Source organism: Herpailurus yagouaroundi, unplaced genomic scaffold (assembly GCF_014898765.1).
Source record: "Herpailurus yagouaroundi ecotype Mexico unplaced genomic scaffold, PumYag 160, whole genome shotgun sequence".
NCBI classification, from domain to species: domain Eukaryota; kingdom Metazoa; phylum Chordata; class Mammalia; order Carnivora; family Felidae; genus Herpailurus; species Herpailurus yagouaroundi.
The window spans coordinates 45,034,872-45,058,780 of NW_024412401.1; the positions used below are offsets into that span (position 1 = coordinate 45,034,872).

General features: G+C 46.0%; 1 protein-coding gene across 13 annotated transcripts in view; it reads left to right on the forward strand.

Annotated features, from left to right (window-relative positions):
• MRRF (mitochondrial ribosome recycling factor) overlaps positions 1-23,909 on the forward strand; it is a 60,881-nt gene that overhangs the window by 32,740 nt on the left and 4,232 nt on the right. For 9 of the 13 annotated variants that reach the window (XM_040482209.1, XM_040482211.1, XM_040482214.1 and 6 more), the window contains one exon: positions 10,489-10,648. In XM_040482209.1, coding sequence (XP_040338143.1) covers positions 10,489-10,648 — 160 coding nt within the window. Of the gene's footprint in view, positions 1-846; positions 4,723-10,488; positions 10,649-10,884; positions 10,945-19,119; positions 21,837-23,554; positions 23,699-23,909 lie in introns of those variants that run through there. The other 4 variants (XM_040482212.1, XM_040482210.1, XM_040482213.1 and 1 more) reach the window with 4 other exon arrangements.

Here is a 23,909-nt window from a genome sequence, read left to right on the forward strand (position 1 = left end):
AGTGGTATCATTGTAGTTTTGATTTGCATTTCCGTAATAACTGCTGGTGTTGAGTGTCTTTTCATGTGCTTGTTTGGCACTTCTGTATCTTTAGAAAAATGTCTGCTGAAATTCTCTACCTGTCTTTAAGTTGAGTGGCTTGTCCTTTTATTGGGTTGTAAGAGTTCTTTATATATTTTGGATACTAGACTTTTAGGTGTATGATTTTCATTTCCCTTTGTTTCTTTTTTTTTTTTAGAAAGAGAGTGAGCGTGAGTGGGGGAAAGGGTGAGAGGGAGAGAGAGAGAGTCATAAGCAGGCTCTATACTCAGCGTGGAGCCCAATGTGGGGCTCAATCCCACGATCCTGGCATCATGGCTTGAGCTGATATCAAGAGTTGGATGTTAAACCGACTGAGCCACCCAGGCACCCCTCATCTCTCTTAATCACAAAAATGGTACCCATTTATTGTAAAAACTCAAATCCTACAGAAAAATAAAACGTTCTCTTGTGGTCCCCCAAATGTTCTTCCATAAAGTAACTATTGGTAAGTTTAATGTATATCCTTCCAAATTATAAAAGAGGTGTATACCCACCTACACACACACACACACACACACACACACACACACACACACGTATTTAAGTTAACATAAATGAAATTGAGTATTTGCTTTTTTCACGGTGATCTCACTGTTGCAGAGATATACCCTTTTGAGATGGGTGTGATACAGATGTAATCCTGGGGCATCAGAAAGTTTAATTCGTTCGGGGTCACAGATTAGTAAGTGGAGGAGTCATTATTCAGATCGAATCTGTCTGCTTCCAAAGCCCATGTTCTCGCCACACTGTCGTCTTGCTTGTCAGGCTGCCAGCGTGGAACCTGTCTTCCTGCTCTGTGGCCTCCTTGTCTAGCTGCCGTATCGCCTAGTGGCTCTTGTACCAGAGAAGTGTGTATGATGGGTACATTCCAGGAAATACCCTTTTCTTACACAACCCACACACGTACGGACCTTTAGCAGTCTTGAAAGGGAAAAAAAGGTGAGAGAAGAATGCCTGATGACCTCATTTGGGCTGGGGCGGCCACAGACTGCGTTTGAGCAACTACAGCTGCTTTTCCTTCCCCTTTCTTCCCACCGCCTGCCTGCCATCGCTGCTTTCTCAGGGCCACTCATTGTGCTGGATGAGTTCCATCCGGCACATTGTTTCTCTGTGCCTTCCAGTCCTGCAGGGGCCTCCGTGCGGTGTTAGGGTGCCCGCCTTCTCCTCTGTGGTGTTGCTTCCTACCCGGCCTGCAGCTTGTTAGGCTCGCCTCCTGCTATTTCGGGATCCACGTGTGTGAAACGGGCCTCGCTCCCCGCACGTAAGTTCTGGTTGAAACACATAAGAAAGTGCAATCCGGAATTGAGTGGAGCATGGACTGAGGAGAAAGTGCCACCAACACCTGTGTAAAAGCTGCACCCCAAAGGACAGGCTCCTCTTCTCCCTGCCCCTCCTCTGTCCTCTCCCCTTCGTGTCCTGCCCCTGTTATAGAACATGGCAATTGACTGCTGAGGTCCGATCACTTTTCCATTGCAGTCCTCTCTGGATTCCCTTTCTCCTTTCTTCCCGCTGCACTTGGACTTATAGGGGAGCTGGAGCAATAGTAATGAACTGTATATCTAAGCAGGCCTTAACGTAACAGCAGTGCTGTTCCGATCACTCCCACCAGTAAGAATAGCTGCTTCGATTTGTCTGGCACCAACAAAGAATGCAAGGGCCATCTGCACTGGGCTCGGATCCCAGGTCTACCAGCAACTTGCTGAGTGGCCTTGGGCAGGTTACTTGATCTGGCTGAGCCTCCCTTTTCTTATCTGTGAAATCCAGGTAGTAGTGCCAGTGTGTCATAAGAGCGTTGTGAGGATTTATGGAGCTAATGCATGAAGAGTGTATCAGCTCAGAGGCTGGCACAGGGAAAGAGCTCTGCAAATGTTAGTTATCATTATTTTTACTGGAGGGGAGCAGCTACCATCCGAGTCATGTCTAGGCGAATGCAAGTGTGATAATAATAAGGTTCTTCCTTATCTCACTATCGTGCTTTATTTTCATTATAGCTCTTCTGTTTCATTTTATGGATTTATTATTTCTCTCTCTCCTTCACTAGAATGTGGACAGGAAGAGCTCTATCAGCTGTATCCCTAGCCCCGAAACAGGGCTTAGTGCGTAGTAAGTATGCAAAAATGCCATCAGTGTTTATGGAATAATGGGATTAAATGAATATGAGCACTTGCTGTATGCCCACTGCTATTCCAGATGCTACTCGTATCAGCTAATATATTCCTAACAGTCTTTTGAGGTAGGTATATTATTATGCCTCTTTTACAGATGAAGAACCTGAGTCATAGGGGAATGGAGCTCTTTGGGCCCAGTGTTACACAGTAAGTGGAAAAGCAGGCAGTCTTTCTCTGAGCCAGGGCTTGACCCCCTGTGCTGTGCACTCGCTCAGTAGGAGACATCACCATTATTTTTATCACTGATATTATCAATAGCTTTTAAGTAGTTAATACCTACACAGTCAGCATTCTTTAACCATCCTCTCTCATTTGCTCCTAACACTCACTGTGGAAGAAAGGTAACATTTTTATTACTCCCCCTTCATTTGACAGTTGAGGAAATAAGAACAGATAGTGTTTATTGAGCACATCGCCGTGTACCAGCATGTTTATGAGCTCTTCTAATCCTCACAACAATCTCATTAAGTTAATGGTATTACACGCATTTGACAGATGGGAAAACTGAGGCAAAGAGGTAGAATGACTTGCCCAGGGCCGTGCAGCTAAGATGTGATGGATCTGAGCCTCAAACCCCAGCAGTCGGGCTTTAGGGACTGCTCTCCTGTGTGCCCACTGGGCATCTTCTCAATTCAGAGAGGACAAGTTACATGTACACAGCTACCCAGCTTGTAAGTGGCGGGGCTGGGATTGGAAATCAAGTCTGCCTTTACCACCAGACCCGTGTTCTTTCTCTACCTGCATGAAACTTGGGTTTCCATCCTGCTGGGGTGACAAGAAGAAGTCAGCGGACTTAATCACGGTCACTGTGCTGAGAATGTGGAGATGTGGCCCCCGACCTCACCTCCTTTCTCTTTCCATCCTGCTGGGCTGTATTTCAGCACAGTATGTCTGGGTCAGCCAGGCCTTTAAGAGGCACGGGACGGTCGTCAGAAAGCAGGTGGCCAGTTGTGTCCCCAGAGAGAACTGAAGTTACCGCTGGTGGTAGAAGTCCCTCCAAAGTGCGCGTACGATTTTCTTTGGGCTAAAAGGACACCTGATGTCCTTAGGAGACATCAGTGTATGTGAAACAGGCTGGTGAGCTGGCAGTGGCGGGGGTGAGGCAAGAGGGGATGGGGAAGTTGTATACCTAGAAGCATAGGAAGTCTGGCTGGGCTACACAAACAAAAACATTTCCTTCAGGGCCAGTGGCCCCAAGGCATCGGGCAGCGCCCACCGGCAAACAATAAAGTCGGGCGTGTGTCCGCAGCTGATTGCGGGCTGATGCCCCTACTGGGGGGGAGGGGGCTCCCAGAAGCCGGTGAGGCGGTGGTGAGGTTTCTCTCAGTGGAGCTGTCAGACATGTGTTTTGATGGGCTGTTCCTTGGATGTGCAGCTTCCTTCCCCCTCAGCCCGACCCCCACAGCTGCTGGACCCCAACTCACACCTCCCACCGCCTGCTCTCCTCTGTTCCCATTCTTTCCCTCTCCGCTTAAGCTGCTAAATCCTTTTGACGGTTTTCTCCCTCACGATTCATGTCCTGTTAGTATCCCCAAGCCCTGGAGAGCCTGTGGTAAGAGTAAGAATGCAGCCACCCCGCAGTGAGTGCCTATGGTGCACCCGCTGGCCGTGCGCCAGGCCCTTGCCACCACCATTTCATTTAATCCTTGCTTCTGCCCCCGTAGTAACATTCTTCCTCCCGCTTCACACGCGGAGAGCCAGTTTGGAGATGTTGAACAGCATGCTGACAGTTCTGAGGCTGACTAGCAGCAGAGTGAGGATTCCAATTCGAGGTCTTCTTGGCTTTAAAGCATGTTTTCCCCACCTTTTAAAGACCCCTGTGAGTAACCAGCGATCCTTGTGAAGTCTAGTGTCTGACATATCATAACTGGGTTTTACTGTAACTGCCCACGCTGAGCACAGCTTCCTCTAATACACACCTGGTGGATAGCTTTGTACATGTGTCCAGTTCTCGCTGAAACAATAGGAAGTATCATTTCAATCCGGGTGATTCTCTGCTGTGTGAGTTACCATCAGGGCATGCCCTGTGCTTATTGTTCATGCTCAAGGAATTTTGCAGGAAGGCCCCCATCCAGGATGTTACTGGAAGACCTGCCTGGTGGAGTATGTACAAACAAAGTGTGACCCTGCCAGCTCAGCCAAAACCCCTGCCTTATGTGGGGAGGCTCTCTGACCCTAGCGGAAAAGGCTGCTGTCTTCATCATCCAGCCAAGAAGCTGTTCCAGGGTGGGTCCACCGCTTTCCATCTGCCTGCCTACAGACTCCTGGGTAGACTTCTGCCATGTGCTTAGATCTTGTTTGTACATCACTATCTACTCAAAATACAAATCTGGTCACGTTTCCTGGGCCTCACTCAGGCTCCTGGAACTCCACATTGTTCTTAGAATAATCTGCTAGGACTCTTTTAGACTTTTTTATTGTGGTAAGATATACATCCAAATTTACCATTACTGGGGCGCCTGGGTAGCTCAGTAGTCAAGTGTCCAACTTCGGCTCAGGCTGTGATCTCACCGTTCGTGAGTTTGAGCCCCGCGTCAGGCTCTGTGCTGACAGCTCGGAGCCTGGAGCCTACTTCAGATTCTGTGTCTCCCTCCCTCTGCCCCTCCCCCTCTCACACTCTATCTCTCTGTTTCTCTCTCTCTCTATCTCAAAAATAAACATTAAAAAAATTATTTTTAATTTACCATTATTTAAAAATGTATAGTTCAGTGGTATTAAGTACATTTACATTGTTGTACAGTCTCCAGAACTCTTTATCGTTTGGCAAAACTAAAAGTCTATACCCATTAGACGGTAACTTCCCATTTCCCGATCCCCCGGTTAGCCCCCGGTAACGGCTCTTCTCCTTTGTGTTTCTATAAATTTGACAATCTCGATACCTCGTATTAAGTGGAATCATACAGTATTTGTCCTTCTGAGTCTGGGTTATCTCACTCAGGGTAATGTTTTCAGGGTTTATGCACGCTATCCCATGTGTCAGAATTTCCTTTTTGAGGCTGAATGCAATTGCACCGTGTGCATGTACCATTTGTATGTCTCTTTACCTGTTGGTGGACCTACCGGGCTTCCATGTGACATTGAAGGGCCTGCATGCATACCCTTGGGCTTGCCAGGCTCGCCAGCCTCCTTTGGAACAGTCTTCTCTTCTTTCTGTTCTCAGCCTCACGGCCGTTTTCAGCCCCTCAGAGAGCAGTACCCACCTTCCTACCTGGAAAGCTGCCTTAACTTTACACCGACCATTCCCTCTGGTGGGAATGATCTCCCCCAACCCCTCCACTCTTGCACCTCGTAATTTAAATGTCACTCCTCTTGAATGTCCCCACATTTTGCTCCTGGAATCCCACAAGAGACCTCGGTCAGACTCCCTTCCCCCACTAATTATTTTCATAGAACTCTACATGTCTTTATTGTGCTTATTACAACTGTAACATATTGATTAATTGTGCGTGTATGTGTGTGTAATGACTGCCTTCCTTGCCAGACGGTAAACTCGTGTGTTTAATGCTGTATCCCTCGGGGCTGGCATTGGGGCTGGCACACAATACGTGCCCAGTAAATAGCTGTAGAATGAAACCATAAACTAAATGAATTAGTACTGAAAAGAGAAAAGTTCAGGGCTACATGCTGGGAGCATGTGGATTTTAAAATGTATGTGAGACGTTAAATTACTAATAGAATCTCAAAAAGCCATCTTGCCGAAGCATAGATTGTTTGCCCTGTCATTTCTCCGTTGATAAAAACTTCCAAGAACAAACGCATCATTATTCGAAGATGCCTCAGTGAATGCCAACACATAAACCACAGCAGCAAAGGCAGCTGACATTCTCTGAGTGTTTATTCTCTACCAGGCTTTGTACTGTGTGCTTTCCACGTATTCTCTCATAGAATCCTCACAAGAACCCTGAAAGGTAGATGCTTGGGTTTTTTGTTTGCTTGATTTTAATTTCTGTTTCCAAATGAGAAGATCAAGGTCCAGAGAGTTTAAATAACTTGCATGAGGTCCCTCCGCCAGTTAGTGTCAGGCCCAAAGTGGAGGGGAGGCAGGGCGGACTCAGTCCTGGGCCTGGCACAGAGCGCCACCCCTCCCCGACGGCCCTTCCCCTCATTAACTGGAATAGCTCTCTTGTTATCTGTTTTATAAATTTATAAGTGGAGCCTCTGCCTTGGTTTTCTCTGAAGCCAGGATTTTGTGGCTAAAGAGGAATGTGAAAACTCTAGGCCTGCAGGACAGATTTGACCTCTGCAGCCTCCTGCCTTCCTGCCATTAGACTCCCACCATGCTTCTGCCTGAAATGCAGTGGCCCGAAATGCTTCTAAGGCATTTTCCAAGTCTCGAGGCAGAGTTGTACTTTTTTGCCTGGTGCTCCTGCGGAAGGTCCACCCCTCTGTCCTAGTGCCACTCACGCCCTAAGTAGTGGCTGACGAGTTTGTCTCCGCCACTGGACTGAGCCTCTGGGGAAGTTGGACCAGGCCTGCCTTCTCTCTGGAGCTCCTCGGCCTGGCCCGGGATCTGGCACAGGACTCAGGGGCCTCAGCCAGTGCTTGATGAATGAATGCACGCCAAGTGCAGAGCGGGTGCTCAGAACCAACCGGCTGAGTGCAGAAGCCTGGAGGACAAACCAGCGTGTGCCGGGAGAACCCCCTGAATGCGAGATGGAGATGATCAGATGTATTAATCACTGGTTTGGAAAGGAGTTAAAATATTTCCATAATATGGTATGTTTCTTTTCTAAAACAGATGTGCCCTCGTTGTTTCATGAGGAAGTAATTAAGTGTATTTGATTAAAACATTCATAAACGCTATCATTTATTCAAAGCTACTATGTGCTGCTGTCTATTGGTACTTTATATATGTATTATGTCTGGTTCTTCCCATCACCCTGTAAGGTGTTTTTATTATCTTCATTTTACAGGTGAGGAATCTGAGGCTCTGAGAGATTAAGTAGCTTGCCCAAGGATACTTAGCTTCAGAGTGATAGGCATGGGAATGAAACACATCTGGCTGACTTCAAAACCAGTGGGTTTCCATCACCCCAGCTGCTTCTGAACTTGTATTTGAGATACCTTTCGAGCCAACACCCCGAACCAGCATGCATATTCCCTTCTTCCTCTCCACCCTCCCTGTGCCCGCCTCCACCCCCACTTCTTAACCCTCTCACAGCACCCCCTCTCCATTTCTTTAGATTATTGCCTCTGTGCTTGCATCCTGAAACTGAAACATTTTTGTCATTGTCAGTAATTGGGTACTATTATGTATGGAAACTGTCTGCTGTTAACAGTCTACTGTGGTCACATTTACATTAATACAAAATAATATGTTTGTATTAAGGCCAAATTACACTTACTACAATTTTGTTTTCTTTATATAGCCTTTTACTCCTAAGAAATCTTTGAGTCCCAATTTATATTTTTTAAGAATACATATGGTTTTTTTCTTCACGTAAAATGTAAATGTAACAATGTGGTGAAAAGAAGTTGGTTAGATAAAAAATTTTTTATTAAAGATTGCCTAAGCAGTGGGATACTTATTTCAAATTATATATGAAATAGAAGATTGAAATACCTCTGCTCAGAGAAGTTTAAGAGGTTTCTTACAGACTCAGATTCATTTATTTTCTGCCCCTCCTAGTATTTCAGCGGGATTAAGTTTTTTGAATCACTGGATCAAGTTTTAATTTTCCTTTTCCTTCCTTATACTGACATATGCTTTGGCAGAACAAAAAAGAGACCTAAACATGTCAGCATGATTTTTGTTCAATGAATTAAAAACCATAAAAGTAACAAGATCTGATCCAAATCCCTAAACTCCTGACATGGTGGTTTTGTCCTTCTCAGTCCCAAGATTCGTATTACTGACTTTGAAAAGCTTTCTGCCTGGAAGCAGAAGTGATGGCAGCAATGCATAATTTATCTGAAATAGATTACAAGGGGTAGGCAGCACGGAGTAGTGGAAAGCACACAGGGCAGAGAGATCTGGATTTGAATCCCAGTCCCGTCACTCAGGCTCATGGGTAAGTCACTCCACACCTGTGCGCCTCAATTTCCTCATTGGAAGATGGGGGGAGTCTAGCTGGAAGAATTGTTGCGAGGGTCTTTGAGGTAATGTACTTAAAGTACTCACCTGGCATAGATGGGCTTAATAATGGCAGTAATCAGGATCATTTCTACTTTGAGAATACCTTCAAATAGCTGAATCCAGAAGAATTGATTTATAATGCATCTGTCCGCTTTGTCTTCAGAGCTCATCTTTTCTCAAAATTCTTTAATTTTTTTTTCCCTCATCCTGTCAGGGAAAAAAAAAAAAATAGCAGGTAGATGCCACTAAATCTTTAACACCTGCTTGTCAGTGTTTCACATGGAACATAGACCCAGAACTTGGGATCGTCCTTACCAAGCAAGAACCACACTGATGGGAGGGTCAGGAACCGTAGGCCAGTGATGTCCATTTCGGGACCCAGGGGGGCAGAGGAATTTTGTCATATTGAGACTATTGGCTTTTGAGACAGGTCAGCCTGGGTTTGGCCCAAACTTCTTGGGCCTCATTCTCTTCATCTGTAAAGTGGTGCTCATGATCTTGCAAGACCCTCCATGGTATGGGTTTCCAGCCTCTTGTCACTCTCTTGTCTGTGTCCAGTAATCCCTCAAATGAAACCTGGTCTCTGCAGCTGAAAGCCTTTGTATGTGCTCTTTTCTTCCTCCTGGAAATCCATCCCTTGCCACGTCAGCACGGACAACCGGCACTCATTCTTCAGAACCTAGTTGTGTATTAGGACAGGACGGGCTATGCTGTAGTAACAGACAATCTCCAAATCTCCATGGCTTATCACAGAAATCTGTTTCTTGCTCATGCTGCCTGGTGGGTGCTGTTTATCATAGTCACTCTGGGACCCAAGCTGATGGAAGCTCCGTCTCCACTTGTATTGCAGCCAACAGACACAAATATGGTGGAGCACACACTGGCTCTTAAAGCTTCTGCCCTGAGGTGCGTCATTTCTGCTCATGTTTCATTGACCAGAGCAGTTGTGGAGCCGCACCAGACTTTAGAGATACAGGAAAAATGCTTTCCTACTGGAAGGAATAAGAAGCAGAACACTAGTGAGCAGACCCAAAGACTGCCGCACTTAGGTATTATTTCTTCAGGAGAGTCTTCCCTTGCTTGCTGCCTGCCCCAACTTGGACGGTTCCTGGCGAGTTAGCTGAGCTGCTTTTGTGCTCCTGTGGCACCTTGTACTTCTCCGCTTCCCTTACCACAGCACTTCCCACACTCCCATGGTAAATGTCTGGCTGAGGTCCCTACTAACAGAACAAAGGTCTGTTAGTGTTGACCACAAGTCTGTTACTGTTCACATGCCCGGCACTGCTTTTGTAGGTAAGTAGGCACTCAACTGTATACGTGACCAAGAAACAAAAGGCAGAGCAAACGTGTCGGGTTACTTTGCTGGGTTGTTGTGATGAGTCCACGTAACATAAGAATAATAATAAGTGCCTCATATAGTTGTAAGGTTCAGCCTTTCCCAGGGGTTTCTAGTAGGCCTTCAATGTGCTCATTGGTGTTGTTAGGAGGAGGAAGGGAATAGTGAAAATAAGTGGCATTGAGCACTTACATGTGTCAGACACTCTGATGACGTCTCTGTGGAAGTTTCCTGGTGTGGTGGTTGGGACTCGTGTTATGTCTTGGTCAGTTTTGAAGTGACGCACAAGTAATTTGCTAAAATAATAAGATTCTGAAGATTGCTACTTGTTTCGGGTGATTTAGAGATTTGACGATGGCACGTTTCTATAGCATCATCACTCATTTGTGTTGCATCTTTAGTGGGTGAGAAAGGGGTAGAGGTAGAGCTAATAGTGACGTCCTTTTATTGAGTACTTAAAATGGGCCAGGGCCAGTGCTAAACAGTTTATGTGCACCATCTCATATAATCTTCACAGCATCCCCATTATACAGGTGGGAACTCTGAGGAGAGGAAGTCAGTTTTGCATGGTCAGGTGGCATGGTCCGGACACCCTGGGTTGAGCTTTTAAGCAGTACTCTTCGTAGCTCTCCTCACCTGACTCACCAGGAACTTTACTTGACCCTGAGCACACCCCTGGGCACGTTTCAGGAACGTAAAGGTCATCACCAAAGGAGAGCAAAGCTCCAAACCGTGGAGCTAGTGGACAGAGTCATGTTAAATTCTTGGCTAACAGATACTGTAGAGGATGATCTTGCTGAAATGTTCTTCTTTTTTATTTTAATCAGAGTGACCAGGGAGCACAGGGAAATGCTGGTGAAACTGGCGAAACAGAACACCAACAAGGCCAAGGATTCTTTACGGAAAGTTCGTACCAACGCAATGAATAAGCTAAAGAAATCAAAAGACAAGGTCTCCGAGGACACCATTAGGCTCATAGAGAAACAGGTAACTACCGCCAACAGATGTAGTAGTTACGTCTCTGACGCAGGGAACCACTTGTTTGTGTCTGAAGAGAGAAAAACTAAAACAATACCCCTGGTTCTTCCATTGACGTGATCAGGACTGATGGAGTCTCTGTTCTGGGCTTAGCCCTGGGGATATGGAGGAAGGGAGGGTGCTGTTGATGCTTTGCTAGGTCCCAGGCTCCACGCCGAACCCTTCATTTCTCCCCGTTGCTACAGAGCTGTGAAGTGGGTCGTGGGGAAACTGAGGTTCGGAGAAGGTAAATAACTCGCTCAAAGCCACACTGCTGGTAAGTGGTCCCAGTGGATCCCAACACAGGCAGACTAACTTCAGAGCCTGTTTGCTAATACTGTCGTGTGGTTGGTTGGGTGCTGACACAGAAGGACTTAACGGTGTTCTTCCTATGCTGAGTAGCGGCACTTGAACAGCTGCAGTAAAACATTGAGAGACTGGAGGAAGGTAGAATAACAACGCAAAGGTATGCTGTGTAAAAGAACATTGTGCGGGTGGGTGACTGGTGTGAACAGTGGCTGGGACTTCGGAATGGGTAGAAAGGACACAGCGGCCAGTTCATGGAAGGGCTTGGAGGCCACGCTGAGCAGGTTGAACTTTAGCATGTCCAGAGACTCCCACACGGGCTGTGCCACTTTATCAGTTGTCTGATAAATGCTGCCTAACAGACCACCTCAAAACTCGGCGATTTACAATATCGGGCATTATTTCTTAGTCTCGTATCTGCTCAGCTGGGGGGTCATGGTTCTAGGCTGGGCTTAGTGGGCTTGGCTCCAGATGTTGGATTGGGTTCAACTCTGCTTTATGTGTCTCTCAGTCTTCTGGAGTCAACAGTCTTCTCAGGGCATCTTTGCAACAGCAGATGCCAAGAGCGTAAGCCTAACTACTCAAGTACATTTTAAGCACCTGTTCTTGGTCCATCCCATTGGCCAAGTGAATCACATGGGCCAAGCCCAGTATCACTGAGACAGGAAAATATATATATTCATGGAACTGCAGGGGAGGGAGTGAATAGTTATAGAATAGTAGTCTAATCCACCACAGCATCACAACCACTTGAGGAGCTTATAAAAATACAGGTTTCTGGGGCCCTGCTCTCAGAGATTGAGTCAGTGAGTCTGGGGTGGGGCCTAGGGATCTGCATTAAAAAAAAAAATTAATGTTTATTTTTGAGACAGAGTGAGTGGGGGAGGGGCAGAGAGAGAGGGAGACACAGAATCCGAAGCAGCCTCCAGGCTCTGACTTGTCAGCACAGAGCCCGACGCAGGGCTCAAACTCACAGACTGTGAGATCATGACTTGAGCCGGAGTCAGATGCTTAACTGACTGAGCCACCCAGACGCCCCATGGGATCTGCATTTTTAAATTTTTTTTTTTTTCAACGTTTATTTATTTTTGGGACAGAGAGAAACAGAGCATGAACGGGGGAGGGGCAGAGAGAGAGGGAGATACAGAATCGGAAACAGGCTCCAGGCTCTGAGCCGTCAGCCCAGAGCCTGACGCGGGGCTCGAACTCACGGACCGCGAGATCGTGACCTGGCTGAAGTCGGACGCTTAACCGACTGCGCCACCCAGGCGCCCCGGGATCTGCATTTTTAAATGCTCCTCCCGTGATTCTGATATAGTAACTCCCTGGCAAGATTTTTTTCTTTTTTGCAGACCGTGGGGAGGTCATATCTGTGCTTATGAAAGATGACTATGGTGGCTGTGTAGAAGATAGATTGTAGGGGGCACGACTGGAGGCAGGGAGGCCAGGGGGGCTGTTACAGAAATCCAGCCAGGAAATGGTGGTCTGAACCTGAACCGGAACCGGTGGAATTAAGATAGGAAGATGAATTTACTAGTATTTAGGAGATAGAATAATGTTTAGCGTAGTATAACAGGCTAGCTTAAAGCCTCTGCATCCACCATAGAATCATTATTTTAGGAAGATTGAATGTGAGTGTGGGCAGGATGGGGAGTAAGGAGAGAAGAGGTTGGAAGCAAGGAACGCTGTTAAGAGGCATCTGGAGGAGGCCATAAATTAACCAATTGCTCTCCTCCTGGACCAGCAGTTAGAATGCCAGTTGTAGGCCGGCCTTAACCACCACCAAAGAAAAAGCTGGGCCTGGGCTCTGCTCCTGCATTTTCTGATATTCAGTATGTTTACCTAGGAATGTAGATTTTTAAAAAGCTGCCCAGATAATTCTGCAAAAGCAGACACAGAAGGTAATTAATGACCTAGAAGCCTTACGGTGTACCCCTGTGATGATACCAGAGTTAGATCAAGGGAGTTCTGCACTTGATGTCCTGTGACCCTGGGGACATTTCTTGACTCCTTGTAGTCCGTTTGTTCTGTAAAAAGGGATTTTTAATTCCTGCCTTAAAGGGTTGCCCTGGAGATGTTAGAAGCACCTTTAGAATATCCAACTCCTGGACTCTCAGAGCTCCCTTCTCACCTTCTTTGTGCCCTCTTCTTCTCTTTTTTCCCTGTACCAGCTAAAAGAGGCTCCTGGGTTAGGCTGGCCTTTCTGAGCACCCATCCTGCCTTGCAGGAGTCTGTCCCTGGCCCCACCTGGGCCAGCTCCTTGTCCATCCCCAGGAGAGTCTGTCTCTACAGTCAACACTAGACCTTTTCACTGCTTCTTAGTGGTAGGCCCGTGGACCTCGGGAGCCTGCCAGGCACTCCTCACTCAACAAGACTGGCCCTGTGCCTCAGGGACCAGAGCCTGTGTTCCCTGCAATGGGAAGAATGATCAGATAAGCAATACTCTTGATAAAACCCACTTGACAAAGTGGCTAGAAGCCTTCACACTAGCACCTGGCTTTTCACCTTCCGATTTAGACTAGATTTTTTTCTTCAATACTTACAACTGTTTACTATTCTTATTTTTCAAAATGAAGATAACTTTATTAGTTTTCTGATGCTAAGCTTATACATGTTTAATGTAATTTTTTTTTTAAATAAGAAGATAGTAATTGGAATCTCATCCCCCAGAGATGACCATTGTTAACATTCTAGTGCAGACCTTCAAGTTATCTCTGGAAAGGTATAACGTCATATTACAAGAGAAAGGATCACCGTGTATATACATAATATATCCAGTGCAAGAACCTTTATTATTTAAGATATTATCATTTAAATGTGAGTTCTTATCATTAGATTAATAGTTTATTGTCATATGGTTAAAAGTTTGAGTAAGAAAATCTTCAGGAGACAGGCTGGGGCACACTTTGTTTTATTCTTTTTCTCTGACAGAAGGCACTAATCTGGAGTTTTGGGTGTGTGTTTTTTGTTTTGGTTTTTTGAATAAGTGAGACAAGCTGATTGTTATTTTATCAAAGTTTGTAAAAATGTATTTGTTTACTTTGTTCTTGATTATTAAAGTGTAATGTATGCTCACTGTAGAAAATGTAGAGTTCAGAAGACTGTTTTAAAACATGGGGGAAAAATCCACACCATAAACCCACATTGCAGAGACAACTGCTCTTAATATTTTGGAGTATTTCTGCTTTCCCTCTTTTTTTTTTTTTTTTTTTTTTTTAACTACACAGTTTTTAACACGGCTGAGAATGTAGTATTCATACAGTTTTGTACTCAGCTTTTTATATTTTCTGTTTAGCATTAAAACCATTAGCATTTTCTCGTGTCTTAAACAGCCATTTCTGATGGTTACGAAATAGTCTGTCTTGTGGTTTATACCATAATTCACTTTCATAAGCCTCTTGTTGGACATTTAGTTTGTTTAAACTTTTTTTTTGTTATAAATAAGGTTGCAGTGAATATTTTTATACATAAATCTTTGTAGAGATGATTTCCCTAGGATAGAGTCCCAAGTGTGGAATTATTGCACAACGGGAATGCATATTTTTAAGATTCTTACTGCCTAAATCACTCGCAAGGTTTTTAGAATATGTATATTTTTAAAAATTTGTTGCCTTGGGGCGCCTGGGTGGCGCAGTCGGTTAAGCGTCCGACTTCAGCCAGGTCACGATCTCGCGGTCCGTGAGTTCGAGCCCCGCGTCAGGCTCTGGGCTAATGGCTCAGAGCCTGGAGCCTGTTTCCGATTCTGTGTCTCCCTCTCTCTCTGCCCCTCGCCCGTTCATGCTCTGTCTCTCTCTGTCCCAAAAATAAATAAACGTTGAAAAAAAAAATTTAAAAATTTGTTGCCTTTTCTAATGCCTAACATCTGAACCCAGAATTTTTAGTGTGAGGTTGAAATGCTGCTTATCTTGGAAGTATTGCTTTTGTTTCTACACTCCACAGAAAAGATTAAGTTATTCTTTGTATAAATCTATACAACCTTTCTAAAATAATATAGCAATATATACCAAAATCCATACATTTCTGATTCAGTGGCTTAGGAATTTATCCAAAATAAAATTGTTGAGAATCTTACCTACAGAGGTATCTGTTGGAAATGGAAACTGTCTAAATTTCTGACAGTGGGAAAATAAATTGTGTTACATCCACTTACTGGAATCTCTGTATAGAGACAGTTATAAAAAATATTTTGCAGATATGGTAAGTTTCTTTTGGAATTTATTTATTTAATATTTATTTTTGAGAGAGAGAAAGAGAGAGAGTGTGTCAGGGTGCGAGCAGGGAGGGGCAGAGAGAGAGGGAGACACAGAATCCGAAGCAGGCTCCAGGCTCTGAGCTGTCAGCCCAGAACCTGACACGGGGCTCGAACTCACAAACTGCGAGATCATGACCTGAGCCAAAGTCGGGCGCTTAACCAATTGAGTCACCCAGGAGCCCTGGAATTTATTCTTTTAAGGTAGGTTACATAACAATATTATAATACGACTCCATTTTTATAACAGAACCTTTCATGTACATAAAAGGATTGGCAGCTTAGGGGTGCCTGGCTGGTTCAGTCGGTAGAGCATGTGGCTCTTGATCTTGGGCTTGTGAGTTTGAGCCCCACATTGGGTGTAGAGATCACTTAAAAATAAAATCTTAAAAAAAAGGGTGGCATCTTATCCACTAGAGAATGTTGTTCATCATTTCAGACAATGGGATTATGAGCAATTTCAATATTATTCTTTGTGGGACATTTTTTTGTATGTTCCAGAATTCTTTTGAGGTCAGATTTTTAATTTTTTTTTTCAACGTTTATTTATTTTTGGGACAGGGAGAGACAGAGCGTGAACGGGGGAGGGTCAGAGAGAGAGGGAGACAGAGAATCGAAAACAGGCTCCAGGCTCTGAGCCATCAGCCCAGAGCCTGACGCGGGGCTCGAACTCACGGACCGCGAGATCGTGACCTGGCTGAAGTCGGACGCTTAACCGACTGCGCCACCCAGGCGCCCCTGAGGTCAGATTTTTAAAAACTATGTTATAAAACTCTTCCTTCTTTGGTGTATAAAAATGGAAGGATTTGGTTGTGGGTTCTATCCCCAGAGTCCCTTCTGACCCCCACCCCCACCCTCCCAGTCCTCAGCCCAGGCCAGCTCTGCTGAAGAAGGACAGGGGCCTGCCCTCCTGGGACTCTGACATCCACCAGCCTGCTCTCTCACCTTTGCGTCAGTAAATGGGCCTGCCGAGCATGAAAGCACTTGGCAGAAACCACCCATCTGGCCAAGATCTTTCACTGCCGTCTTTTTCTGAGGAGCTTGCTGCTCTGAGTGAGGCTGGGTGCTGGTGGCTGAAGGAGGGCAGGGCTCCTAGCGGATAGGACAGGCACGCAGGCAGGGGGCTGGACCAGGTGAGGCCCTGGGTGTTCCGACAGGCCTCGGGAAGGCTGACTTTACCCAGCCCGCCCGCCCCCGTGCGCCTTGTGCTCCCGCCATCCCCTTTCCTGTCTCTGCCTTCCCCTCTCCTGCAGTAGAAGGGAGCAGATGTGGTGGCGGTAGGGTGATGGTGATGTGATCTCTATGAGGCAGTGTATTAAAACAGAAAGGACTCTTGCTCTGCCGGCAGTCAGGCCTGACTGACTCCCATCCCAGCTCTTTTACTTCTCAGCTGCTCAGGTTAGCGAACGGCTTCACCTTTCTGAGCTTCTATAAAGTGGGAGTAGTGGGTCTTATCTCCCAGGACTGGCGAGAAGACCAAAGGACATATATTAAACGCGGCTGGTGGGGTTGCTGGTCCTCACTAAGTGTCCGCTATATTTGCCCGTCCCTTTCCTTTCCCCACCCTTTGAATGTAGAACTGGGATCGGCTGTTGGAGTGACCCTCACCCAGTTCCACTGGTGCCGGAGGGGTAGGGGGACTCCCCAGGGGAGTCGCGGCACCAAACTGGCAGTTGGGGTGGGTGAGTTCCTCACTCAGTCTCACCACTGACTTTCTGATGTGACCTTGGGCAGGAGAGTTAACATTTTGTGCCTTGGTTTACCTCTGTACAGTGGGGATAATACCTGACCCACCTGCCTTACAGAGGTTATGTGTGGTTGTTGGATTTGAATGAAATAACAGAGGACAAAACCCCTTTGCATACTAAAGAACTGCTGTGCAACCGGCAGGTGAACTAATGAAATATTCACAATGTTTTAAAGGGAGATAATAACAGCATTTCATATGTTTTGAGGATCATGTGAAATAGTGCACAGGAAGTTTTTAGCCCAGTGTCTGATATGTAGTGATACTCAGTAAGAGGGAGCTGCTGGTGGCAGTGGGGTCATTGTTGGTGATCATTATCTTAAGAAGTCTGATGAAGACAGACAAGATGAACTTGCAGCCTGACTGTCCCCAGGGGCACTTTGTGCCTACAATTTGGTAGAAAGTTAGTAAATATTTCCACGAGTCGATTAACTTGAAGTCAGGAAATGATAAACTCAGAGTAACACAAGCCGATTTGCATAGCAAATAAGCCGTTTACGCTGTGCCTGCATATCGATGAAAGTGCTTAGCCCTTCACAACCACTCTGAGGAAGGGCCCAGCGTCCCCATTTGAGAGATGAGGAAAGCGAGGCTCAGTGACTTGCACATTGTTATCCCACCGAGAATGTAATCCAGCACCCACATTATCGCACTGTTACCCTAGGTATTCTTCCTCCCCCTGGTCCCCACTCTTGAACCCAAACTGCCCTCCACGCCATTTTCCCAGAGGAGCGTTGTGATGCTGGCTCCTGCCTTCCCAGGCTGCCGGCCTCCAGGCGCTGGAGTGCTGCGGGCACCATGCCACGCGTCGTGCAAGGTGGCCGCCCCGGGGGCGGGGGGGGGGGGGCAGCGGGCAGAGCATCTAAAGAGTATGTGGCTGAGTGAGGAGGGCCCAAGCGGCCGTTTGGAGCCCAGCCGCGTGCCCAGCAGCCCCTGAAGCGGTGCTTTCCCAGCTACAAACAAGCAGCTGTTGCTATGGTGAGAGCCTGGTTGTCTCCCTGCCCGGGGCCAGTTGCTCCAAATCCTTTTTAGTTTCTTCCCTTTCCACAGTGCATTTAGTTCCCAGTTCCTGGCCAAGGCCTGTGGTCTGCAAATAAAGATGTCAAACAGCTGCTGTGCCACTGAGCACACACATCCTGGGCCCCGTGCTGCCCCCTTCAAGGCTTCCTGCCTCGGGTCCCTTTTAGACGTGGGAGGGAAGCTGCCGCACTTACTAAGTTGTTTTGTGTTTCTCGTACTTATACCCTCACCGCGAGAAATAGACAGTCTTTGCCATTTTTAATGGCTGTATGTACTCATACGCTTCCCTGTTCTATCACTTTAGATTTTCTGACTTTTTGTTATTAAAAATAAAGCATATATATATATATATATATATATATATATAATATGTATTTGCATATAGAACGTTAGAAATTTTTTTCAGATTCCATTCATGTGGTAATTTCCCAGTGGAGAGATTTGGGGGGTGAAAAAATGTTACGGACATTTGCATCCACTTGAATTCTTTTCACTGATGTACGAGCTTATCCATTTTACCATAGCTTTCTGGAGTCGAATATTGTAATTAAAAACGACAACATCAGATTTTGTTAACTACAATAACTGAATTATATCTTGTTTCCATTTGCATTTCTTCTGTGTCTGATGAATTTCCCAGGTTTGTTAACCAGATTTACTTCATCTTTTCTCAGGACTTCTTTTTTCTGTTTAAACTATTGGGATCTTAATGTTCTTATCAGTTAGTATGGGATTTAGATAGCAGAGTGTCTGAGGTGTAGGAAATTCTAGAGGGTCATTAAATGACAGAGAAAGCTGGCTTCTCTGTATTCTATAATAATATTTAAGAATTTTGGGCTGTGAAATCAGACTACTCAAGATTCAATTTTGTCTTTGCTAACTGAGCTGTGTATCCTGAACAAGTGATTCACTGCCCCAGTTTCCTCATCTGTGAAATGGGGATAATAATTGTATCTATTTCATGGGGCTGCTGTTAGGAATCAGCATGGTGCCTGAATAGAGTGAGGCTTTTGTCACCGTTACCGTTTTCCAGATCACTTCCTCATAGCTTTGGAATGTCTGTCCCCCTCTCCTTCACCAGCCTCAGTTATCGGGCTGTCTCATTTTGTGTCCCTGCAGATCAGCCAAATGGCCGATGATACGGCAGCAGAGCTGGACAGGCATCTGGCAGCGAAGACCAAAGAACTCCTCGGATGAAAGCCCACCAGGGGCAGCAGTACTCCAGAGCCTGGTTTCTGGTGGAGCCTGTGGGTGGCACATTGGCACCCCTCTTCCCCGTCTACACCGAAGGCTGCCGTCTTGCAGTTGTCAGTGTTTGTGAGGCTCAGCCTTCCAGGCCTTCTGGTGGGGCACCCAGACTTGTTCCTTCTCTTCTTCCTGCTCCCTGTCCACCCCATTCTGCCCTGGCCCTCTGCCATGGGTGGCCCTCAGAGAGTATCTGTTGCTGACAGATGGCCTCTACTTCAGGCATTTGCCCTGATCATGACATTGCCAAGCAACTAGGACTATTGACAGGCTTAGCCCGTCTGTTTCTCATCTTGGGGGCCTCCTTTTCAATTAGTCAGGCCCTGTCCCCAACTTTGAACTCTGGGCTGGTGTGGGCCTTCACCTGTGACTGGATCCCTTCGCCAGAGGCCTGTTCTTACGTAACAATAAAATCAAAATAAATTGTAAAGAATAACAACCACAAAGGAACGGGTAGAGTCAATCCGGATTAATGTTCCCTAAGGACCTTTATGGAAAGCCACCAGAACAATACTTTTGCCTCTGAGTCATCTTCACACATGCTTTTTTCTCTGCCTCGACCGTTCCTCTGCTGCTGACCTACCTGGCCAGTCCTGTTCATCCTTCACGTCCCTGCTTGGGTACCACTTGCTCCGGGAAGTCCTCCTCATTCCCCCAACCTAGGGCTCCTATTATTGGCTCTCAGGACTGTCTACTGCTTTGAATTGAACCTTTTTGATACTTAGTCTCTAGATCTTCATTTTCCTCAGATCTTGGCGTAATGTCTGGAACATAGTAGGCATCGAGATGTGTTGTGAATGAATTGCACAGAGTAGCCGCTCAACAAATACTGGCTTCTTTTCCCGTCCTTCCAATCATAACACCATCATTCTGTCATTTTCCACTCTTGCCTTGCCTTTGTCCTCAGCATTTACTTGGTGATGAGATACCTTTCCCCCAGGGCCCGCCTGTTGTTGACAGACAAGTGGTTTGTTGTGGCTCATCTTTGGGTGCTGGGTTGTTAGGTTTTTTCTCCAGTAAACAATCGATTGATTCTCCATAATAATTAATCCTCCTTCCTTCCTTCTTTTTCCCTTTCCCTTCCCTTCCTTTCCTTTCTTGCTTTCCTTTCTCTCATTCATAATATAGCCGTCATGAGCTAGATGCAGTTCTAGGCAATATCTTTAATCTTCATGGTACACTTGCGAGATGTGTATTCTCTCCACTTTACAAATAGAAAAACTGAGAAAGGGGACTTGAGAGTACTGGGTAACTTGCCCAAAGTAATAAGCCCAGCAAGTGATAGAAGGTTCCATTCTTCACTGTCAGTCTCATTTTACCAAGAGGGAGGAGCTCAAAAGAGGTCAAGTTTCTTGCCGGGGGTTGTTAACACAGCTAGCAAGTGGCAGAGCTGGGATTCAAACTGAGGCCTGATCTAAAGCTTGTGCTCTGCCCACGCATCCTGCAGCCTTCATAAACATTTATTGAGCACACTGTGTGTCAGGTGCTGTGCTACATGCTGGGAATGCAAAAATGGGTAAGGTGTGACCTCTGTCTTTGAGGGGTGCACGGCACACTGGACTGTCTCAGGTGGAAGGTAGGAAGTCCATTCCAGTTTTGTCTGCCTTTCGAGTGGCCCCCCTTGGGCAGCAGCCAGGCCTGGCCGCACTCCTTCGAAGCAGCACCCAGCTTCCCTTTGCTGTCTGACTCCTCTCATATTCCATCCCTTGCGGGAAGTCTGCTCTTCTCCCGCTGCTTGTACTAGTGGCGCACACTGTGCACAGCCAGTGGGGGTTCAAGGTCAGAATCAGGTCAAAAATGAAAGAAGCTAACACAGTCTCCTGCCCCGCTTACCTGTCCTCGGTCCAACCCCTCTCGCCAGCCCTGAGTGGCCATCACACGATCGGAAGTCAGCTGAGGGAAGAACGGATGGAAATAGCGATCGAGGAGCCTTTTTTGGGGTAAGCCGCATGGCGGGGGCATTGCAGCAGCCTTTCGTGAGTGGCCGAAAGCCCCCACTCCTAGCAAATGTGCTTCTCAAAGATGCAGGATTTTTTAATAAACAGAGGAAATGATAAATTATGTTGTAACTCCACTCCAAAGGCATTTGGTTCTTAACAGCCAAATCCTCTGTAGTCTTTAAATAAACAAAAACTTATTTGGTGAACAGACAGGGTTGGGGGGGGGGGGAGGTTGGAAAATGAAAGATTTTCTGTACTTGGGTCCCACATGTCAACAATTTCTCTCCTGTGTGTATGTTGGCCAAAGCTGTATATCATGATAAATGAATAAAGGAAAACCTCCAGCCCAGGGCAGTCAGACGGCTCAGCAAATGGCTTTCAGCTGATTGCTCTATTTTAGCTGACATTTATCAAAGAGTTTCTCTGTTCCTCTGTGTCAGGGCTGCAATGGTGGCAGGGACGAGAACAGGACTACCTGTTTGGATCCGCTGAGTAATGAGTAATGCTGGAGCAGTGCTTTCTCCCTCTCCCCTTCCTTGAGCCTCTTTCTCTCAAAAGGAAAAGCTGGGTATGGAAATCCCTTCCCTTGCCAGAAGAATTAACCACCTCCTCTGTTCAGTTAAACTGCTTCCCAAGCCCATGAAAATGACAGGCCAAAGAGAAATTGAGAATTTTTGTCCTATTTATTTATTTTTTTCTTTTTTGCGTGTGCGTGTGTGTGTGTGTGTGTGTGTGTGTGTTGGAAATTACAAAAGAAACTGGGATGTAAAAAGTTAAAAGAGAAACTTCTTGTAAGTTCCTAATCTCACTCCCCTTTGACAATTAGATGTATATCCTTCTGGATCTTTCTCTATACGTACATAATTTTTTAACTTATTTTGAGAGAGAGAGAGAGAGTGCATGCACAAGCTGGGGAGGGGCAGAGAGAGAGAGAGAGAGAGAGAGAGCATCCTAAGCAGGCTCTGTGCTGTCAGCACAGCGTCCAACACAGGGCTCAATCCCATGAACCGTGAGACCATGACCTGAGCTGAAATGAAGAGTTGGACACTTAAACAACTGAGCCACCCAGGCACCCCCATACATAATTTTTAAAAACCAGGAAAGGGAACTATTCTGTTCAGACTCTGAAGCTTGCCTTTTTTTTTTTTTTTAAGACCCAACAACACATCATGGCCATCTTTTCATAGGTGAACATAGAGTTCACTCCTTTTTCATTGCAATGCAGTATTCCATAATACAGGTATACCTGAACTGACTTCCCTGTTACCCCCATGATATTTAAAAAAATCATTTCGGGGCGCCTGGGTGGCGCAGTCGGTTAAGCGTCCGACTTCAGCCAGGTCACGATCTCGCGGTCCGTGAGTTCGAGCCCCGCGTCAGGCTCTGGGCTGATGGCTCAGAGCCTGGAGCCTGTTTCCGATTCTGTGTCTCCCTCTCTCTCTGCCCCTCCCCCGTTCATGCTCTGTCTCTCTCTGTCCCAAAAATAAATAAACGTTGAAAAAAATTAAAAATAAAATAAAATAAAATAAAAAATAAATAAATCATTTCAAATGCATTGGAGGGTGTTTCTATTTAAAGGTGATGGGGGGGGGGGCGCCTGGGTGGCTCAGTCAGTAAAGCATCCAACTTCAGCTCAGCTCATGATCTCGCAGTCTGTGAGTTCGAGCCCCACGTTGGGCTCTGTGCTGATAGCTCAGAGCCTGGAGCCTGTTTCAGATTCTGTGTCTCCCTCTCTCTCTGCCCCTCCCCCGTTCATGCTCTGTCTCTCTCTGTCTCAAAAATAAATAAACGTTAAAAAAAATTTAAGATGATTTTTATTTGTTTTTTGAGGAAAAACAACCCCATTCTAAGTTTATCTGTTTTGGTGAGTTTTACCTACCCTTCCTCAACCTCAGACTAACATTTATTGAATGCCTATTGTAGACGAGGTACCATGCTGGACACTTTACATGTGTTACTACATTTAAACTTCTGAACAATGCTAGCTGGTATATTATCTCTGTTTACGTAGGTGAAAACTAAGGTTCAGAATGGGCATTTAATTTGTCCAAGGTCACACAGCTCGCAAGTGCCAGAGTGAAGTCTGAAACTCAGATCTGACTTTGAAGTAGGTCCTTAATCCGTGCACTTCAGTTCATAAGTCTTCACCAAACACTTATTCGAAATTCACTCAGCACTGCTCTAGGCCCCAGAGGTGATAGAAGAGAAGCAGAAAACTCACTTTCATGAAAACAATTAGCTATTTCTAAGAAAGGCCCACGTTTAAAGCTGCACAGGACGTGGCACGTGGTAAACACTGAAGGGTTGGTAGCTCTAGGGGAGACAGTAAAGATTTATATTTACATAATCCTACCTCACCTGTTTGGCAGAGTCCTCTAGAACTTGGAAGAGAAGCAGTGAATGAGAGGAAAGACCACCAGCCGTGAATAATGGTAATAATGACGGTCATAGTATTGGTGGCACCAGTAACTGATACTGGCTGATACTTTTAGTTCTCTTTTTTTTTTTTTTTATTAAAAAAAAATTTTTTTAGGGGCGCCTGGGTGGCGCAGTCGGTTAAGCGTCCGACTTCAGCCAGGTCACGATCTCGCGGTCCGTGAGTTCGAGCCCCGCGTCAGGCTCTGGGCTGATGGCTCAGAGCCTGGAGCCTGTTTCCGATTCTGTGTCTCCCTCTCTCTCTGCCCCTCCCCCGTTCATGCTCTGTCTCTCTCTGTCCCAAAAATA